Raw genomic sequence first — 15,241 nt, 5'->3', positions numbered from 1 at the left:
AAATGGACGGAGACACTCGCAAAATGGTAAAAATAAGAACATGCTAAGAACATTTTTAGGTATAAAACTCAAAAAGTTAAGAACACATCCAAAGGCTCCAAAATTTTGGATGTTCTTATAAAAAACGGGTATTGTATGTTGTGGTCAATTTAAGAAGATTACATCATTTCTTACACATAAAAGAACGGCTTCGTTTTGCTTTAGAAACCCCCCTTATATTGCTTGGAAGTAGAACTTTAGTAGAGAGTAGAGACATTACGACCATTGATTTTTGAACTTTTAAGGAACTTACCAAGAGAGGTGTTTCGGCATTTAGATAATTTTGATTTTCCCTATTTCTTAAATTAACATAAAATTTTATGATAATCGCCATAATCTATGTACACAAATGCAAAAAAATATTACAGTTAACCTTAGCAAGAAGTAAATTCAATGAAATTATTCCAGACATTTTTTGATTTGCTGTGATAGTTCAAAACAGAGAAAAGGCAAAATTGGGTACGGTCACGTGCCACTGGTCCAAGTGGTCCTGAAGATATTTAACAGGCTCCATTACCCCGGGACAAACGCTCAAAAAGTGAAAGATTTAATAAAACTCTCCTAATTTTAGAGGAACCCACAAACCACCACGGATATCTCCCTTGTTGTTATCAAAAATGCAATTTTATCCGGGATAGTAGCTTAGGTTGGGGTGTGTAAATTATTTTCAAATTTATTTTTAAATCAACAATCTCTAAGTATCATACATTCTAAATTTGCTTTCAATCAAAAATTCATAAAATTCTAAAGATATCTTAAAGACTTAGCTGTGAATGCAATGGGAGAAATACACGATCTTCAGTATTCTTCACCGCTTCCTTCTCCCTCCTCATCTTCATCATAATCATCAGCAACTGAATCTGAAGCAACTTCTTCATAATCTCTCTCCAAAGATGCCATATTCTCCCTGGCTTCAGCAAATTCACCTTCCTCCATCCCTTCACCGACATACCAATGTATAAAAGCACGTTTAGCATACATCAAATCGAACTTATGATCCAATCGAGCCCAGGCCTCAGCAACAGCAGTTGTGTTAGATAACATGCAGACAGACCGAGGAACTTTAGCGAGATCACCACCAGGCACTGTCGTTGGTGGTTGGTAATTGATTCCAACTTTGAATCCAGTTGGACACCAATCAACGAATTGGATATTCTTTTTCGTTTTTAAATGAGCAATTGCCGTATTAACATCTTTAGGGACAACATCACCACGGTATAACAAGCACACAGCCATGTATTTACCTAGCCTTGGATCACACTTCACCATTTGGTTTGCAGGCTCGAAGCATTGATGTGTTATTTCCGATACGGAGATTTTCTCATGGTACGCTTTCGCAGCTGACAGAACTGGAGCTATGGTGGCAACTGGGAAATGAATTCTGGGGTATGGGACCAAGTTGGTTTGAAACTCATTCAGATCAACATTCAAGGAGCCATCGAAACGCAACGAAGCTGTGATCGAGGAGACAATTTGACCAATCAACCGATTCAAGTTAGTATAGGATGGACGATCAATATCAAGATTGCGTCTACAGATATCATAGATAGCTTCGTTATCAACCATGAAAGCACAATCTGAATTATCCAATGTCGTATGCGTCGTTAAGCAAGCATTATATGGCTCAACGACAGCTGTAGATACTCGAGGAGCTGGATAGATTGCAAACTCCAGTTTAGATTTACGGCTATAGTCGGCTGTGATTCGTTCCATGAGGAGAGATGTGAAACCAGATCCAGTACCTCCACCAAAGGAATGGAACATTAAGAAACCTTGAAGACCGGTACAGTTCTCGGTTAACCTTCGGACTTTATCCAAGACATCATCGATCATTTGTTTTCCAACTGTGTAATGACCACGAGCATAATTATTAGCTGCGTCTTCACTTCCACTGATCAACTGTTCCGGGTGATACAATTTACTGTATGCTCCTGTTCGGATTTCATCTGTTGAGTAGAAGAAGAAAATATTCACTTAAAATATCAATGAAATAGCATATCTAAACCCTCTCAGAAAAACTCCCCTGACCTGTCTCAATTCCTTAGCGGTGGATTTACTCTACGTTTACCATATTTTTAATCGGTACTTACCCATTGAGTTTTAACAATAGTTCCTGCGAAAGAGCGTAACTTAACACTTTCGGTGCCAACTACGAGTATACTCGTATTAGAGGAAGAGGGGTCAAAATACAGGTAGTACTTCAAAGAGTCATAGTTTTGATAAAGAAAGTTGTTCTTACTTTTTTATTGCATTTTTTAAATCTACGTGAAATTTTGCAACTGATCGATTGATATACAATTCAAAGACATTTGAAACAAAACTCAGACCACATGTGGATGTGCCTCTAAAAGTCAAACTCTTCGATAAAATTCCAAGAGGTTAGATAAGATTCCGAGAGATTTCTGAAATGAGCTTGGCAGTGAAGTAAAACTCTTTGTCGAATGGCACAAAAAAACACAAACCACAAACCACACCGATGAATCAGTATTAGATTAAGTTGCTTACCAATAACATTAGGTTCCAGGTCAAGGAAGAGAGCACGTGGTACATGTTTACCATTCCCGGTTTCATTGAAGAAAGTACTGAAAGATTCATCATCTCGTTGTGACCCTTCTTCGTTCATTAGACCATCAGGTTTGATATTGTGTTCCATGCAGTATAATTCCCAACATGCATTGCCAATTTGACAACCAGCTTGTCCAATGTGGATGGAAATACACTCTCTCTATGATAACAATTGTTGAATTTGAAAGTTAGTTTGTTTTAGTGCCATGAAAGATATTTCACTCCCAAAATTATGCTAATACACCTATATCAACTCTTATTGGCACGGTTCATGTAGAGGAGACTCATGAGACTATTGAATTTACAAGGAAAATTTCTTTTGATGATGGTATAGAAAACACAAGCGTGAAAAGCGCTCTTGTGAAAAATGCAAATTCACTACCAGGCCTTTTCTCAAAAGTCAAGCGTACCGCTAAAGAATTTCAGCTTATCTCGTATCACAAACCACTTGCACCATTTTTTGATTTTACTGATAGACGTGATGCAATCAGGAATCATGAAAAAGTAAACTAAGGGACTGGGTTTGAGTTTGTTGGATAGTAAAATTTCTACTCAAGTCTGTTATAGAAGCAATGAAAAAAGCTGTGCACTGTGATAGATCTGGAATGAGCTCGGTATTTTTGGTTGTGGAAGAAATAATGCGAGTGGATCAGTCCATCATCAAATATAGTAAATATTGAAGAAAAAATGAAAACGAAGAAGAATAAAATGTTAAAGGTAGAAGTACATTAAAAAACACTTACCATATTGTATGTTGTTTAAAATGCGAAAAATATTTCTAAAAATCAAAGTGACGGTTGTAAAATTCTGAAATATTTTTCGTATCGCAGTGTTATTTCTTTGGTTGCTTTTTCGTTCTGTATCAATATTTTAGTTCTCTCCTCTCAAATAATTTGCTCCAAACACACAAAGGCAACCGACTCCCTTCTATCTCTGCTTGAACGAGAGTTCATTCACAGAGAATGAAAAATCACGAAAGGTTTTTCACTTTTTCCCTTATTTTTTGTAATTTTTTTTCATATCATATTTTCTTCGTCTCTCTTTTGTCTTCAACACCTTACTAAAGGGTAACCTGCTGAGTACAGGGAGGCAGATGTTTAGGCCCAAGAAAAAAATGTATTTTTTCTATGAAAATAGAAAGATTATAAAAAGGTAAACAAAAGAAATACATCTAATCAAAACAATCAATTGATGAACCAATCAATAAAATTTGATCAATCATTAATGAGCTCTTTACATTATTTTTTTCCAAATGTTTGATTCTAAAAATCTTTATTTGGTTCTGAGATTTCCATATTTGTATTCATTAAGTAAGACTAAAAACTTTTATAAAACCTTAACGATTTTGCTTTAAAGAAACTGCTTATAGGAAATTTGTGTATTTGTGTTTTCCACGAATTTTGAATATTTGCAGACAATTCTGAAATTCCGCGAGACTTTTTGTCAAATTCCGGATTTTCACACTAAAATTACCGAAATTCTCATACCCGACAGAAGACCCAGTTTCCGAAATTCCGTCGAATTCCGCCACTCCGTTCGGAAAATAGGCCCGAACCCGCTTCTACGGCATACTATGTACTAAAATAATTCCTCTGTAAATTGATTGAATAACTTATAACAACAGCAACAGTGGTTACAAGTCGAAAATCAAATTCAACAAAAAAGTGGAACGACCTAAACGACAAAGACGGAGAAATATCATATGGTTCAACCCTCCCTACAGCTTTAACGTTCGAACGGTACCGTGAAAAGCACAGGTCAAAATCATATATTGACGCTGTGCCGACGAATCGAGATTCTATTCATCGCACAATCAACGAAGACAAAAGTAACCACGACGACCATCCAAGATCTTGGATGAGGTTCAAAGTTGATATTTTTACTCCCGTCGTTGAAAACACAACTAAAAAATATCATCAATGCTTTTTAAAAAGAGTCTGTGATAGAGAATCATAACATAAAGTCTGTCTATTATTTCAGTTTAGTAATTACTGTTATACATTTTGGGATCATGTAAAAGATTTCTTTCGAAAGAAACTCACTTCGATTACACTTGGAGGTTTCTGGGGAATTTGTAAATAGTAAACTACATACTGATACAGTCTGCTAGACATTAATAAGGTAATATTTGCTCTTCATCTTTGATTCTTTCTACAGTGATTAGATTGACACATGCGCGATAAAATTTCTATTATTGGTCTTCAGAGGTTAATATATTCTTTGAAAACTTAACCTCTGATACTCAGGGTATTGGAACGGACATAGCAAAGCGATTTCTCAAAATGCTCGACAAAAACTTTCCAAAACACCATCGACTACATAAATTATTCAATCGCAATAATGTGAAAGTGAGTTAAAGTTGTCTACCTGACGTCGCAAGCAGTAGCGGAGTGGGTGCTTCAGAGCTGGGGGGACAAAACTCATTTGAACTTTTTGGCGCTCCTATTTTTGTAGGCGCCCGCCCCATTTGACCCTTTTCTTCAAGTACTTAATCAACGGATTTATTCATACTTTCAGAAAATTTCTTACTGTCTTAAGCCTGTTCAGTTGTTGGAGTAGGAAATGCAGGTAATACGAATGAAGATTAAACATAAACACAATTTCCGTCATGAAGACATACAAGTCAAATTCCACGGAGCTCTCAAAATATGTATGGCCTCTACAGAATAAGAACATCGAACCAATTCTGAAATGGAAAGTTATCGACCACACCCAACCGTACAAAAATGGAAGCAAATCATGTGATATATGCCTTACGGAAAAGTACCACATTATTTCGTCAAAGGAAAAACTATTAAATAGATGATCTGAATTAATTTCTACGTGTCGTCATGCGACCAAGTATTTATTAAAAAACTTCAAAGAGGTCCCACCAGACCCTGAGAATTCTACAGTTTTACTACCTTTGTCTTTTGTGTGTATAATAAATCCTTGGTGCACTGTTTCGATGTTTGCTACACATTCTTTGTATTGATTAACTTATAAGGGCTTATAACTTCTGAAAATATAACAATCACTCAAAGAGACTGAAAGGAATGCAATCGATTTCGCTTCTCTAATCTATAGTTCTTATTCCTGGACACTAATCAGGGTGTACTCCCGGGGGGGGGGAGCACTCGATCTGAAAACGACCATACGTTCGGCCCAAAATTTGGCTTCTAAAATCGGACCCTTACAGTGCAGTGAATTTCCATGAAAAATCATACCGAAAATGTTTGCAATTTTCAAAGAAAGTGTGGAATTTTTCCTCCAAAATTGACCAATTTTGTGCCAATTTTACCAAAAAATTGGCCTTTTATCACAATTTCCTACCCTTACAGTGCAGTTTAATGCAGTTTTGTAATTTCCTACCCCTACAGTGCACTAGCTGAACTATGAAAAACCTACCCTTAACTTAAGGGCCGAACGTCTGGTAGGTCATTTACCTTGAGTGCCCCCCCCCCGGGGGGGTGTACTTAATAAATTATTTTTAATCAGAAGAGTTGAAAGCTAATGGGAAAAAATAAAACATAACCCCGGATAAAGATATACAGCCAGCTAAAACTGCTATCGAAAATCAAAATGCCAGAATTATCTATACCCGACTTTTGGGTAAACTTGCAGAATTCAGGGAAATTTACACAAAATCATAGAAAGGGAAAAATTAGATTACGCTATTTTCTGGATTCATGCATTCAGGCAACAAAAAAATATTTATATAAACTGTGGGAAATCTCTTACAGTTATAGGGGGCGTTATACACCCGCCCCTGCCTCACAGCCCCGGTGAAACTTTTTTCCCACAGCGCACAGCGGGGGTAAAATATTCTATCGAAATCTCAGTGGGGTTGAAAAATTCAGTGGGGATGGTTTTGGAGTGCAATTTTTTACTTTGAATTTTGGATGGGGATTGAATCAAAGTCAATTTCTCAGTGGGGCTGAAATTGTAGGGTATTTTTCCACCGGGGGACGAAATTTAACCCCTCCTATTTAACCCACTGGAAACTTTGGTCAAAATTTCGTCCCCGATGGAAAAAAAACTCTACTTTTTTCATCCCAACTGGGAAATTGACTTTGACCATTTCATCCCCATTCGGAATTCAATGTAAAAAATTGCATTGCAAATCATCTCCATTGAACTTTTTTAATTTGGAACAATAGAATTTTTAATCTCCATTGGGATTTCCATAGAAATCTTTTAAACATCGGTTTCCCAGGCATAGCCTTCCTGGAAAATTTGATCTGTTGCTGTTGGCCAAAAGTTTCAAAAATCTTATTCCTAGAAATGAAGACCTGGTTCTCCTCAAAACCTAAATTTTTAATTTCAAAGTATCTTCCCTAGAAAATTGGATCTGTTTCCCCATTTTCAACAAAAAGTTCTCTAGTCTCCTAGAAAAGGGAAATGTTGGCTGCTCCTCTGGATTTCCACCGAGACAGCAGGTGTGTAACAGCATTATATCATGATTGTACAGTACCTTAAAGGTAGAAATTTTGGCGGAAAGAAAATTTAGCGGATTTGGCGGATTTAGCCAGAATCCGCCAAATTAAGTTCCCGCCAAATTTTCTTTTTTCCGCCATCCGCCAAATTAGATTCCCGCCAAATTAAACTCTTTTAAGGTGTTTTAGCATTTTTTTGCTGTTTTTTACCGTCATTTTAAGGATAAATTTTCAGCTAACGCCAAATTAAATTCCCGCCATATTTAGTTTTTTCGTCCATCCGCGAAATTAAATTTCTTCTAAAAAACTTTTTCGGTCATCCACCAAATTAAATTTCCGCCAAAATTTCATCCTTTAAGGTAGTAAGTACACTTAGTACAACCCAGCTGGCACCCAACGTTGTTTCAACGTTTTTCTAACGTTATATGGACGTTGTGAACGTTAGAAAAACGTCGAAACAACGTTGTGTGCCAGCTGGGAAGTGAAAAAACGTTCCTTTTTCTTTGAAGCTTTTTTCTTATAAAAAGGTTGTAAAAATTTATCATTCAATTAATAAAACGATTACCATAGTAACATGATTCAGTGTTTATGTAAAAAAATATCGGCCCGATATTGGCCTTTGTATAATCCGATAAACTAAAGTGGTTTTTCTCGGCAATAGGAAAGTAGAGTAGGATTGAAACGATAGAAGTCGACAAGTAGAAATTTGATAAGGATTTTTGTCTAATAAGGAGGCTAATAAAATACCGTACCGACGTATATCTAGATAATTTTAAAACTGAAAGGGGGGTGATTGATTCAGTGGTTCAAATCAAATTTATTCAGCTACACTCTTCGGAGTCTCTCGTCGAACAAGCCGCCGTGGCGCAACGGATAGCGCGCTGGACTTCTAATTCAGAGGTTGTGGGTTCGAGTCCCATCGGCGGTGTTTTAGATGCAGTTACGCCATAGTTAAAAAAGAAAACTTGGCCAGTAGATGAAAGGTCATCGTATCATCCGTCTTTTGATTTTCTATTTGGCTACATCCCAAGTTATAGCTGTTTTTGTATGGAAATTTAGTGTTGCCAAAAAATGAGGTTTTTTGGCGATTTAAAGGAAAGATACTTCCACAAAAAATTGTATTTTTAGATACTAAATAGATACATCACTTGAACCAAAAAAAATTCCAAAATGTTTGATTTTTACCGAGATTAGGGCTTTGACAGGTGAAATACTCTTCTTCGAAAAACTCTTCGTTTTCTTCTTCATTTAATTTGTTCATCTCAATTTTTCGATTTTTAAATTCTATGTAAAATCAAAAAAAGGTCCAGAGCCCTTAAAGCACCGATATGAGCTAGAGAGAAAACTCTTGAATGGGAAATGAAACCACTTATTCCCGGGGGGGGGCACTGACCTTGACGACCGACGGGGACGTGCCGCTGGAGTTTCAAAAGTCGATCCTGTCAGAAATGAAATTTGATGAAAAATAAACCCTGTCAGAAGAAAAGTTCGATGGAAAACCTACCCTGTCAGATTCTACTGTGAAAAACCTATACCCTGTCAGATTCTATGTCTGATTTTATGTTAAAAACCTACTCTTTATACACGTTTTTCGCGTTTTTCGTAAAGTATAACGTGATATCAACATTTCCAGGCTAAAAACTACAGCGTTGCATAAACATTAAACCTCAATACCTGGAAAACCGACCAAAAGAATCGACGACGAGAGTTATGAAATTACAAAGTAAACATATCTTCAATATTATTCAAAATCATCACTCTCTACTTCCACAAAATGTGTTTCAAAGCTAAAAAGGTCATACAATATTATATGTACAAGAACAAATAGAACGCTAAAGTTTCAAAAAACGTAATAATGAACGTAGATAAATTTCAGATATCCGTTTCCAGGATTACCGTAGGATCACATAAGATTCCGATTCCTGCTCTAGCCACTGGCGCTTTTCCGGGATCATTCCGCTAGTTTTCCCGGGCATACCGGCAGAAAAAGTGATTTAATCCAAGCTGGGAAATCATAAAACGCAAAAAGGAGTAATGTTTTGATTATTTTTATAATCGGCCAATTTGTTTCATTGTTTTCAACTATTCGGAACTAACTACCATCTGTTTTCAAGTGGCAAGTGGAATGTTATAGCAGGAATCGGAATCTTATGTGATCCTACGGTAAGGTTCTCAAAATCAGAGCTGACGAAGTCTAGGTTTGAAAGGACTATTTTGCAAGTATAAGCTTTAAAACGGCGCTTTTACAAAGAGGACGAGAGGATGTCAATGAGACTAATACAGAAGAGTCGAGAGTATTGTTCTGTTCTACAGCTGTTCTAAGCCTACAGCGGAATGTCTCAACGATATGGGAAGAAACAAAACATAACAGTTGAAAAAAAAAGAGGTATCTATGAAATTAGCCTCGATCCCTTTAAGAGGGCGCAATGGTGGGCGTGTGGTGCGAGACAACAGCAGCAAAACGCCTGTGTTGGTCGTGTGATAAGTATTTGCAAAAAGCTGTTTGCCCCTCGCAGGGGGCTGCTCACCGCCGCGTCAAAACGATTTGAAAAAGAACTCTACATGCAAAAACGGCAAAAACAGACCCTGTCAGACACACATAATGAAATTGCGTCCCTGTCAGATCAGGATTTTGCAATTTTAGATACCCTGTCAGCAATTCTGCAACACTGAAAAAGGTACCCTGACCAGCGGCACGTCCCCGTACCTATTTTTGCCTAAGTGCCCCCCCGGGCACTTATTTCCCATCTAAACTTTCCAAGTGAACGAATAAATCAGATATTTCTCTCTTAAGAACTTCTACAAAATGTTACAAGAACTTGTAAAAAGAAAATTGATTGAAAAATCAAAGAAAAAACACAAACTTTAGCCTAACGCTCAAAAAGTATATACATATACATAATCAGTTGAGATCACATTACATGTAATGTGATTATTATATTATCATTACTCTGTAATGTTTATGTCCATGGTATGAGCTACAGTTCTCTTGGGTGTTCTACTCCCCCGAATACATAAAAGTCATAAAACAGTCGATCTGACCAAAGCAAAAGATAGTTTCCCATGTAAGCCGCGTGCAAGGTTTTCATACGCCGGATTAGAAGTTAAATTTTAATTTACCGCCGCGTGAAAACAAAGAAAGCGCTGGATTCAATCCGCCATCCCAAAAGCGGCGTAATTTCAACACTTTTTCTTAACTGGCAGCCAGATACAGACATTTTCATGCGACACGCCAATGGAAGGTTTAGATTACTTCAAGGATTTTGCAGCGGGCGGCCTGGACCCTAGACCTAGTTCGGTATGTAGCTTTTTTTTCCTTTCGCTGTAAGGCGAGATAAATTTGATTTATTCTTCTACAGAAAGACCTTCAGAAAAATATGGGTCGGGTACAGAAGACTCATTTTCAATGAGTTTTCCTCTGAAAAAAATACAACAATTTATAAATATTTTCCTTCGAAGTACAAAGAATTTTACCAAAAATCACTTTTTGGTAGTGAGATACACGTTTTTTTTTTTATTAGAACACCTAAAATTTGGCTGAGCCTGGATGTGCTTATTTTTTTTAGCAATTTTCAGCCTAAAATGTTCTTAAATGCGTTCTTAATTTTTCAGACTACTCTAAATCGACAATATGATACAAAATAAAGAGCACTTAAATTCGGCAAAATTTGGACAGTATTTGACTCTCGACTTTTGAAGATCCATCCCTAAATTCGGTTAAAACTGCTTAAAAAGAGGAAAAAAATGTAGTTTCTTGTCATTTTTTTCCAAACTGAGGCTGGGCATGTTCTAAAGATGTTCTTAATTTTTCGACGAATTTCAGCCTATATGTTCTTATAAACTAGGTTCTAATAAAAAAAAAAACGTGTAGTATATAGCTTGAGACGAAATTCATAGCTAGACAATACACAATCCGTCACCATAAAATGAACGTCGGCCTCGTGGCCCTTTTTGGCTCAACGGATAAGGCATCTGACTACGAATCAGGGGATTCCAGGTTTGAATCCTGGCGAGGTCGCTTTTTCAGTTACGTCATCAAACTATTGCTTTAAATTGTCAATCAGAATAGCTGTCAATCAAAACTTTGGTTTGCTCTAAGGAAGTTCCAATCCAAGTTTTGGTTTTATGCATCTGGGTAGGATAGCCAAATATATGTATGTTTTCAACATGATTAAGAGCAGAAATTCTCTAGAAAGTTCCTTCCAAAGCTTTCCATATCAATTGAGAAACATTATTCACCATATATATCGTATAATATAATTATATCCAAAATATCACCAAGAAATGACCAATTTTCAGCTCAAATTTAGACTGTTTTTTGCTATAAGTAGCTTTGCTCCTGCTTGTCGCTTCGGGTAGCCATTTTGTTTCAAAAACGCTTTCGTTTTCTCGGCCAATCAAATCGCAGGATGGTCTCAAATTTTGCACAGACCAATCACATTGCAGTATAATCCCAAATTTGAAATGAAACAATAATTTGACACAGCTCTATTAATCCAACAGTCAAATTTGGGAAAATTTGACACAATACGGCAATCTGATTGGACGAGAGTCCCAAATTGAACAAAAGCGCTATTGTTCAAATCGGTCAAATTATGGTAGTCGCATGCGGGGAATATAGGGCCATATATTGGATAGAAAAAAATGTCGGAGGAAAGGGACGAAAATTTTGAGGGGGTGATGAAATCTTTCCCCGACGAAATTTATTCCCGACAATTCAAATCCAAATTTTTTACGCCTTTATTAACCGAAATTAGTGCTTTAAACGTCGAATCAAAAGCAATATTTTCGAGCTGGTGAAGGAAACCATTTCATTTGGACAATTTAGTCGGGTGGAAGTGAAATTTGCAAATTGTAAATTTGGTCGGGGAAAAGTGACGAATTTGAAATTTTGATCGGGAAAAGTGACGAAAATGCCTCTAGAGGTGACGAAGTTTTCCCCGACTAATTAAAACCCCGACATTATTTTCCCCAATAAGGTCGATAAGGTAGGGCCATCTGATATTCCGATGGTTATCTGATATTCCGATGGCGTATTGGCGGCCGCCCACGCTAAAGCTCTAAAGGAGCGGGCCAATATACCATCGGAGAGAAATAGTAGTCATCCATTGATGTGCCGACATAAGTTTAGCCCTCATTTTCGGGGCCGTGCTGAACGCTCAAAAATTGTTTTTTTGAGATCTGGCGCCTCAAAAAGACCGTCAAATCACTGTCGTTAGTTACCACGTCATGAGTATGTCGGCAAAAATTACAAACAACATGGCTGATGTAATTTTCAAAAAAGGTGTGCTGTTATGGTTGTTTTTGGTTTCTTTTGATGGATTTTTTGTAGTTTAACTGTATTTATCACTCCCTGAATATTAGTTTTAGTATCCAGTGTAATTTCTGTATGTGCACCAACCCAAAAAATGTGTTTCTACCAAAGAAAAGTTGATAATCATAGCTTTTGTTTGTTTTTGATGGCTGATTTTTTCTGCACTTTCTCAAATTTTATACCATTCAAAGACCAAAGAAACTAAAGCAGGTATGTTCCTATGGGTTTAGGCTTTTATCAGTAACTTTCATGTTATTATCTGTCTTAGACCGTCCTCCAAATATAACTGTTGTCCACCGGCCGACAACCGACAAACCGACTTCAGTGTTTCAGAACTGAAGTTTTTTGGATAAAATCTTTATTAAACTTCACAAAAGTGTTCATTGAGGGTTAGTGTTCATTTTCTATAGCTTAAGTTTTTCTTTTAGTGTTATTATAGATGCTGATTATGCCCGGGGGGGGCACTCGATCTGAAAACGACCATACGTTCGGCCCAAAATTTGGCTTCTAAAATCGGACCCTTACAATGCAGTGAATTTCCATGAAAAATCATACCCTTACAGTGCACTTTTTCAAAATTTCTCGCCCGCAAGGGCGAAAATTTTTGCAATTTTCCAAGAAAATGTGGAATTTTTCCTCCAAAATTGACCAATTTTGTCCCAATTTTACCAGAAAATTGGCCTTTTATCACAATTTCCTACCCTTACAGTGCAGTTCAGTGCAGCTTTGTAATTTCCTACCCTTACAGTGCACTAGCTGAACTATGAAAAACCTACCCTTAAGGGCCGAACGTCTGGTAGGTCATTTACCTTGAGTGCCCCCCCCGGGTGATTATGACTTTTCTCTTCTTTCAGGCTTTTTTGTGTACAATGTTATTTCTATTTTGTTTTTGCTTCTGTGATCAGTTTAAAGAAGGAAAAATACTTATTTGAGTATTTGTACATGCCCTCCTTGTGAAAAGAATGATAATATTTTGCATGATTCCTTCTCCAAAAAGTTTTGTATTTGAATTTATTTCGTGAAACCTTTTGAAGTTTTTTCTTACCCAAATTTTGTCGGCCATGACACCTTCCCTGTCCAAATTGCACTCGGGCCCATTTTTCTAAAAAATTACGTGGTCAGGCGAAATTCCGTAATGTATGTCTTCCAGATGTTGAAAATTTTCCCGACCTTCAGAGCTTTAGCGTGTCGGAAGAAAATTTCTACATCGGGTGCCAGATAATTCCGATGGCGGATTGGCGGCCGCTCGCGCTAAAGCTCTAAAGGGAGCGGGCCAATTTACCATCGAAGAGGAATGATAGTTGGCCTTTGATGTGCACATCCTCTCAGTCGGGCTCAACAGCCCTTGTATATAAAGGTAAAAATATTTTGGTTGGACCCGCCAATCCCCGAAAACGAGGGCTGGGTTACCAGACCTCCCGCTGAAAAATTCTTGACGCGGTTTCGCAAAATTCCGTAATGTAAACCTTCCAGCAGATGTTGAAAATTTTCCCGACCTTCCAGAGCTTTAGCGTGTCGGATGAAAATTTCACCATTTGGGTGCCATATAGATAAGGAATATAGCTCGGAATATAGGGCCACGAGGCCGACGATCGCTAGTAGCGATATTGGATATTGTCTAGCTATGTATTTCATCTCAAGCTATACTATCTCACCACCAAAAAGTGATTTTTGGTAAAATTCTTTGTACTTCGAAGGAAAAATATTCATAAATTGTTGTATTTTTTTCAGAGGAAAACTTTCGTGGAAAAAGTCTTTCCGATTTTAAATTTTGAATGGAAAAGTACTATATATAATGGAAAGAATCGAACTATCGAAAGTCTACTATTTTACAAACTACTTCAGACGTACTAGTAACAAGAAGAGACTGTCACGAGTTTTAGGGCTTTTGCTTTACGGGGGAATTAACTTTTTTTCTCTCATAGTTTTGGACATCACATCTGTAATAGGCATTATACATAAATCGTATTCCTCATTGACCTTCCAATTGGTCAATTTTTAGCCTTAAAATGAAAGCCATGAAAACATGTAGTTTTTCCTATTTCTTTAATCTTCTTTTTTGAAAATTTGTTTGAATTGAAGTTGAACGTTAATCTTCCGTTTCATTTTTAAATACCTAATTTTCTTTCAAAGTAGATACTCTTGATTTTTTTTTTTCGTTTAATTATTTGCGTTTAATCACTAAGCTATCATAAAATTACACGTTAAAAGTTTTATAGCTATTGTTTGTGAGATAAAAAATGGTTTACGCTAAAAACATTCGCAGGAGATAGAAGAAGGCATTGTTACCTTTTCACCTATCCCCTTGATTGCGAAAGTGTTTATTTACATCTGCTACATGTTTCATATAATAGAAAACGAGAAATAAAAGAATAAAGAAGAAAAAAAGGATTATATAATTTATTTACACCTATATGATAAATTGTCATTTAGTAATATTTCTCAACATCTGTGTTAACCCTACCCCCTGTTAGAAAATTGGCTGGCATTTTTTAACTAGTGAGGCTATGAAGCTGAAATTTTATGACTTTTCATCAAATTTTATGGGGAATGTTTTGGTTAAAAAATTTTTTTCATTGGTCAATTATTTTAGTCCTAATGACAGGTTTGTCGGTGACCACTACCATCCCACAACTGCAGCGCAGGCTATTTTGCTCTTTTTTATGTGCTTACTCCAAGATACAATAACATGTTACCAGGTATACTTTAATGGTCCATTTCATTTGTACTGCCTCTATTACATCTTAAAGTAGAATTAGCAGCAAAAAATAAATATAAATATGACAAAAAAAGTATCCCTGACTTGAAAAAGTTGAAATGTTCTGATTTTACGCGGTTTTGAAAGTTTAAAACATTTTCTTCGGTTTTGGCGCGCTATAGTAGAACGTCTCGACAAAATTATTGATTT

The 15,241-nt window shown here is 36.7% G+C and overlaps 1 protein-coding gene and 1 non-coding gene across 2 annotated transcripts; one reads left to right on the top strand and one right to left on the bottom strand.

The window, feature by feature from the left end:
* Window positions 1–525: 525 nt before the first annotated feature.
* On the bottom strand, window positions 526–3,580 carry LOC136820657 (tubulin alpha chain-like). The gene is made up of 3 exons (XM_067076853.1): window positions 3,348–3,580; window positions 2,545–2,764; window positions 526–1,985 (listed from the first exon to the last, which is right to left on the bottom strand). The coding sequence occupies exons 1-3, from the start codon at window positions 3,348–3,350 to the stop codon at window positions 838–840; spliced, it is 1,371 nt and encodes a 456-aa protein (XP_066932954.1). The 5' UTR covers window positions 3,351–3,580; the 3' UTR covers window positions 526–837.
* Window positions 3,581–7,874: 4,294 nt separating this feature from the next.
* Window positions 7,875–7,947, top strand: Trnar-ucu (transfer RNA arginine (anticodon UCU)). Its single transcript has one exon. It is a non-coding gene; the product is annotated as a tRNA-Arg (tRNA).
* Window positions 7,948–15,241: the final 7,294 nt, after the last annotated feature.

Source organism: Clytia hemisphaerica, unplaced genomic scaffold (genome assembly GCF_902728285.1).
Source record: "Clytia hemisphaerica strain Z4C2 unplaced genomic scaffold, Clytia hemisphaerica genome assembly, whole genome shotgun sequence".
NCBI classification, from domain to species: Eukaryota; Metazoa; Cnidaria; class Hydrozoa; order Leptothecata; family Clytiidae; genus Clytia; species Clytia hemisphaerica.
This window is presented reverse-complemented; position numbering and strand designations above follow the sequence as displayed.

Excerpts from the sequence above, each read along its gene's own strand:
- LOC136820657 (XM_067076853.1), bottom strand. Across the intron at positions 1,986-2,544 it reads CCTGGAACCTAATGTTATTG|ATGAAATCCGAACAGGAGCA; the intron begins GTAAGCAACTTA and ends TCTACTCAACAG.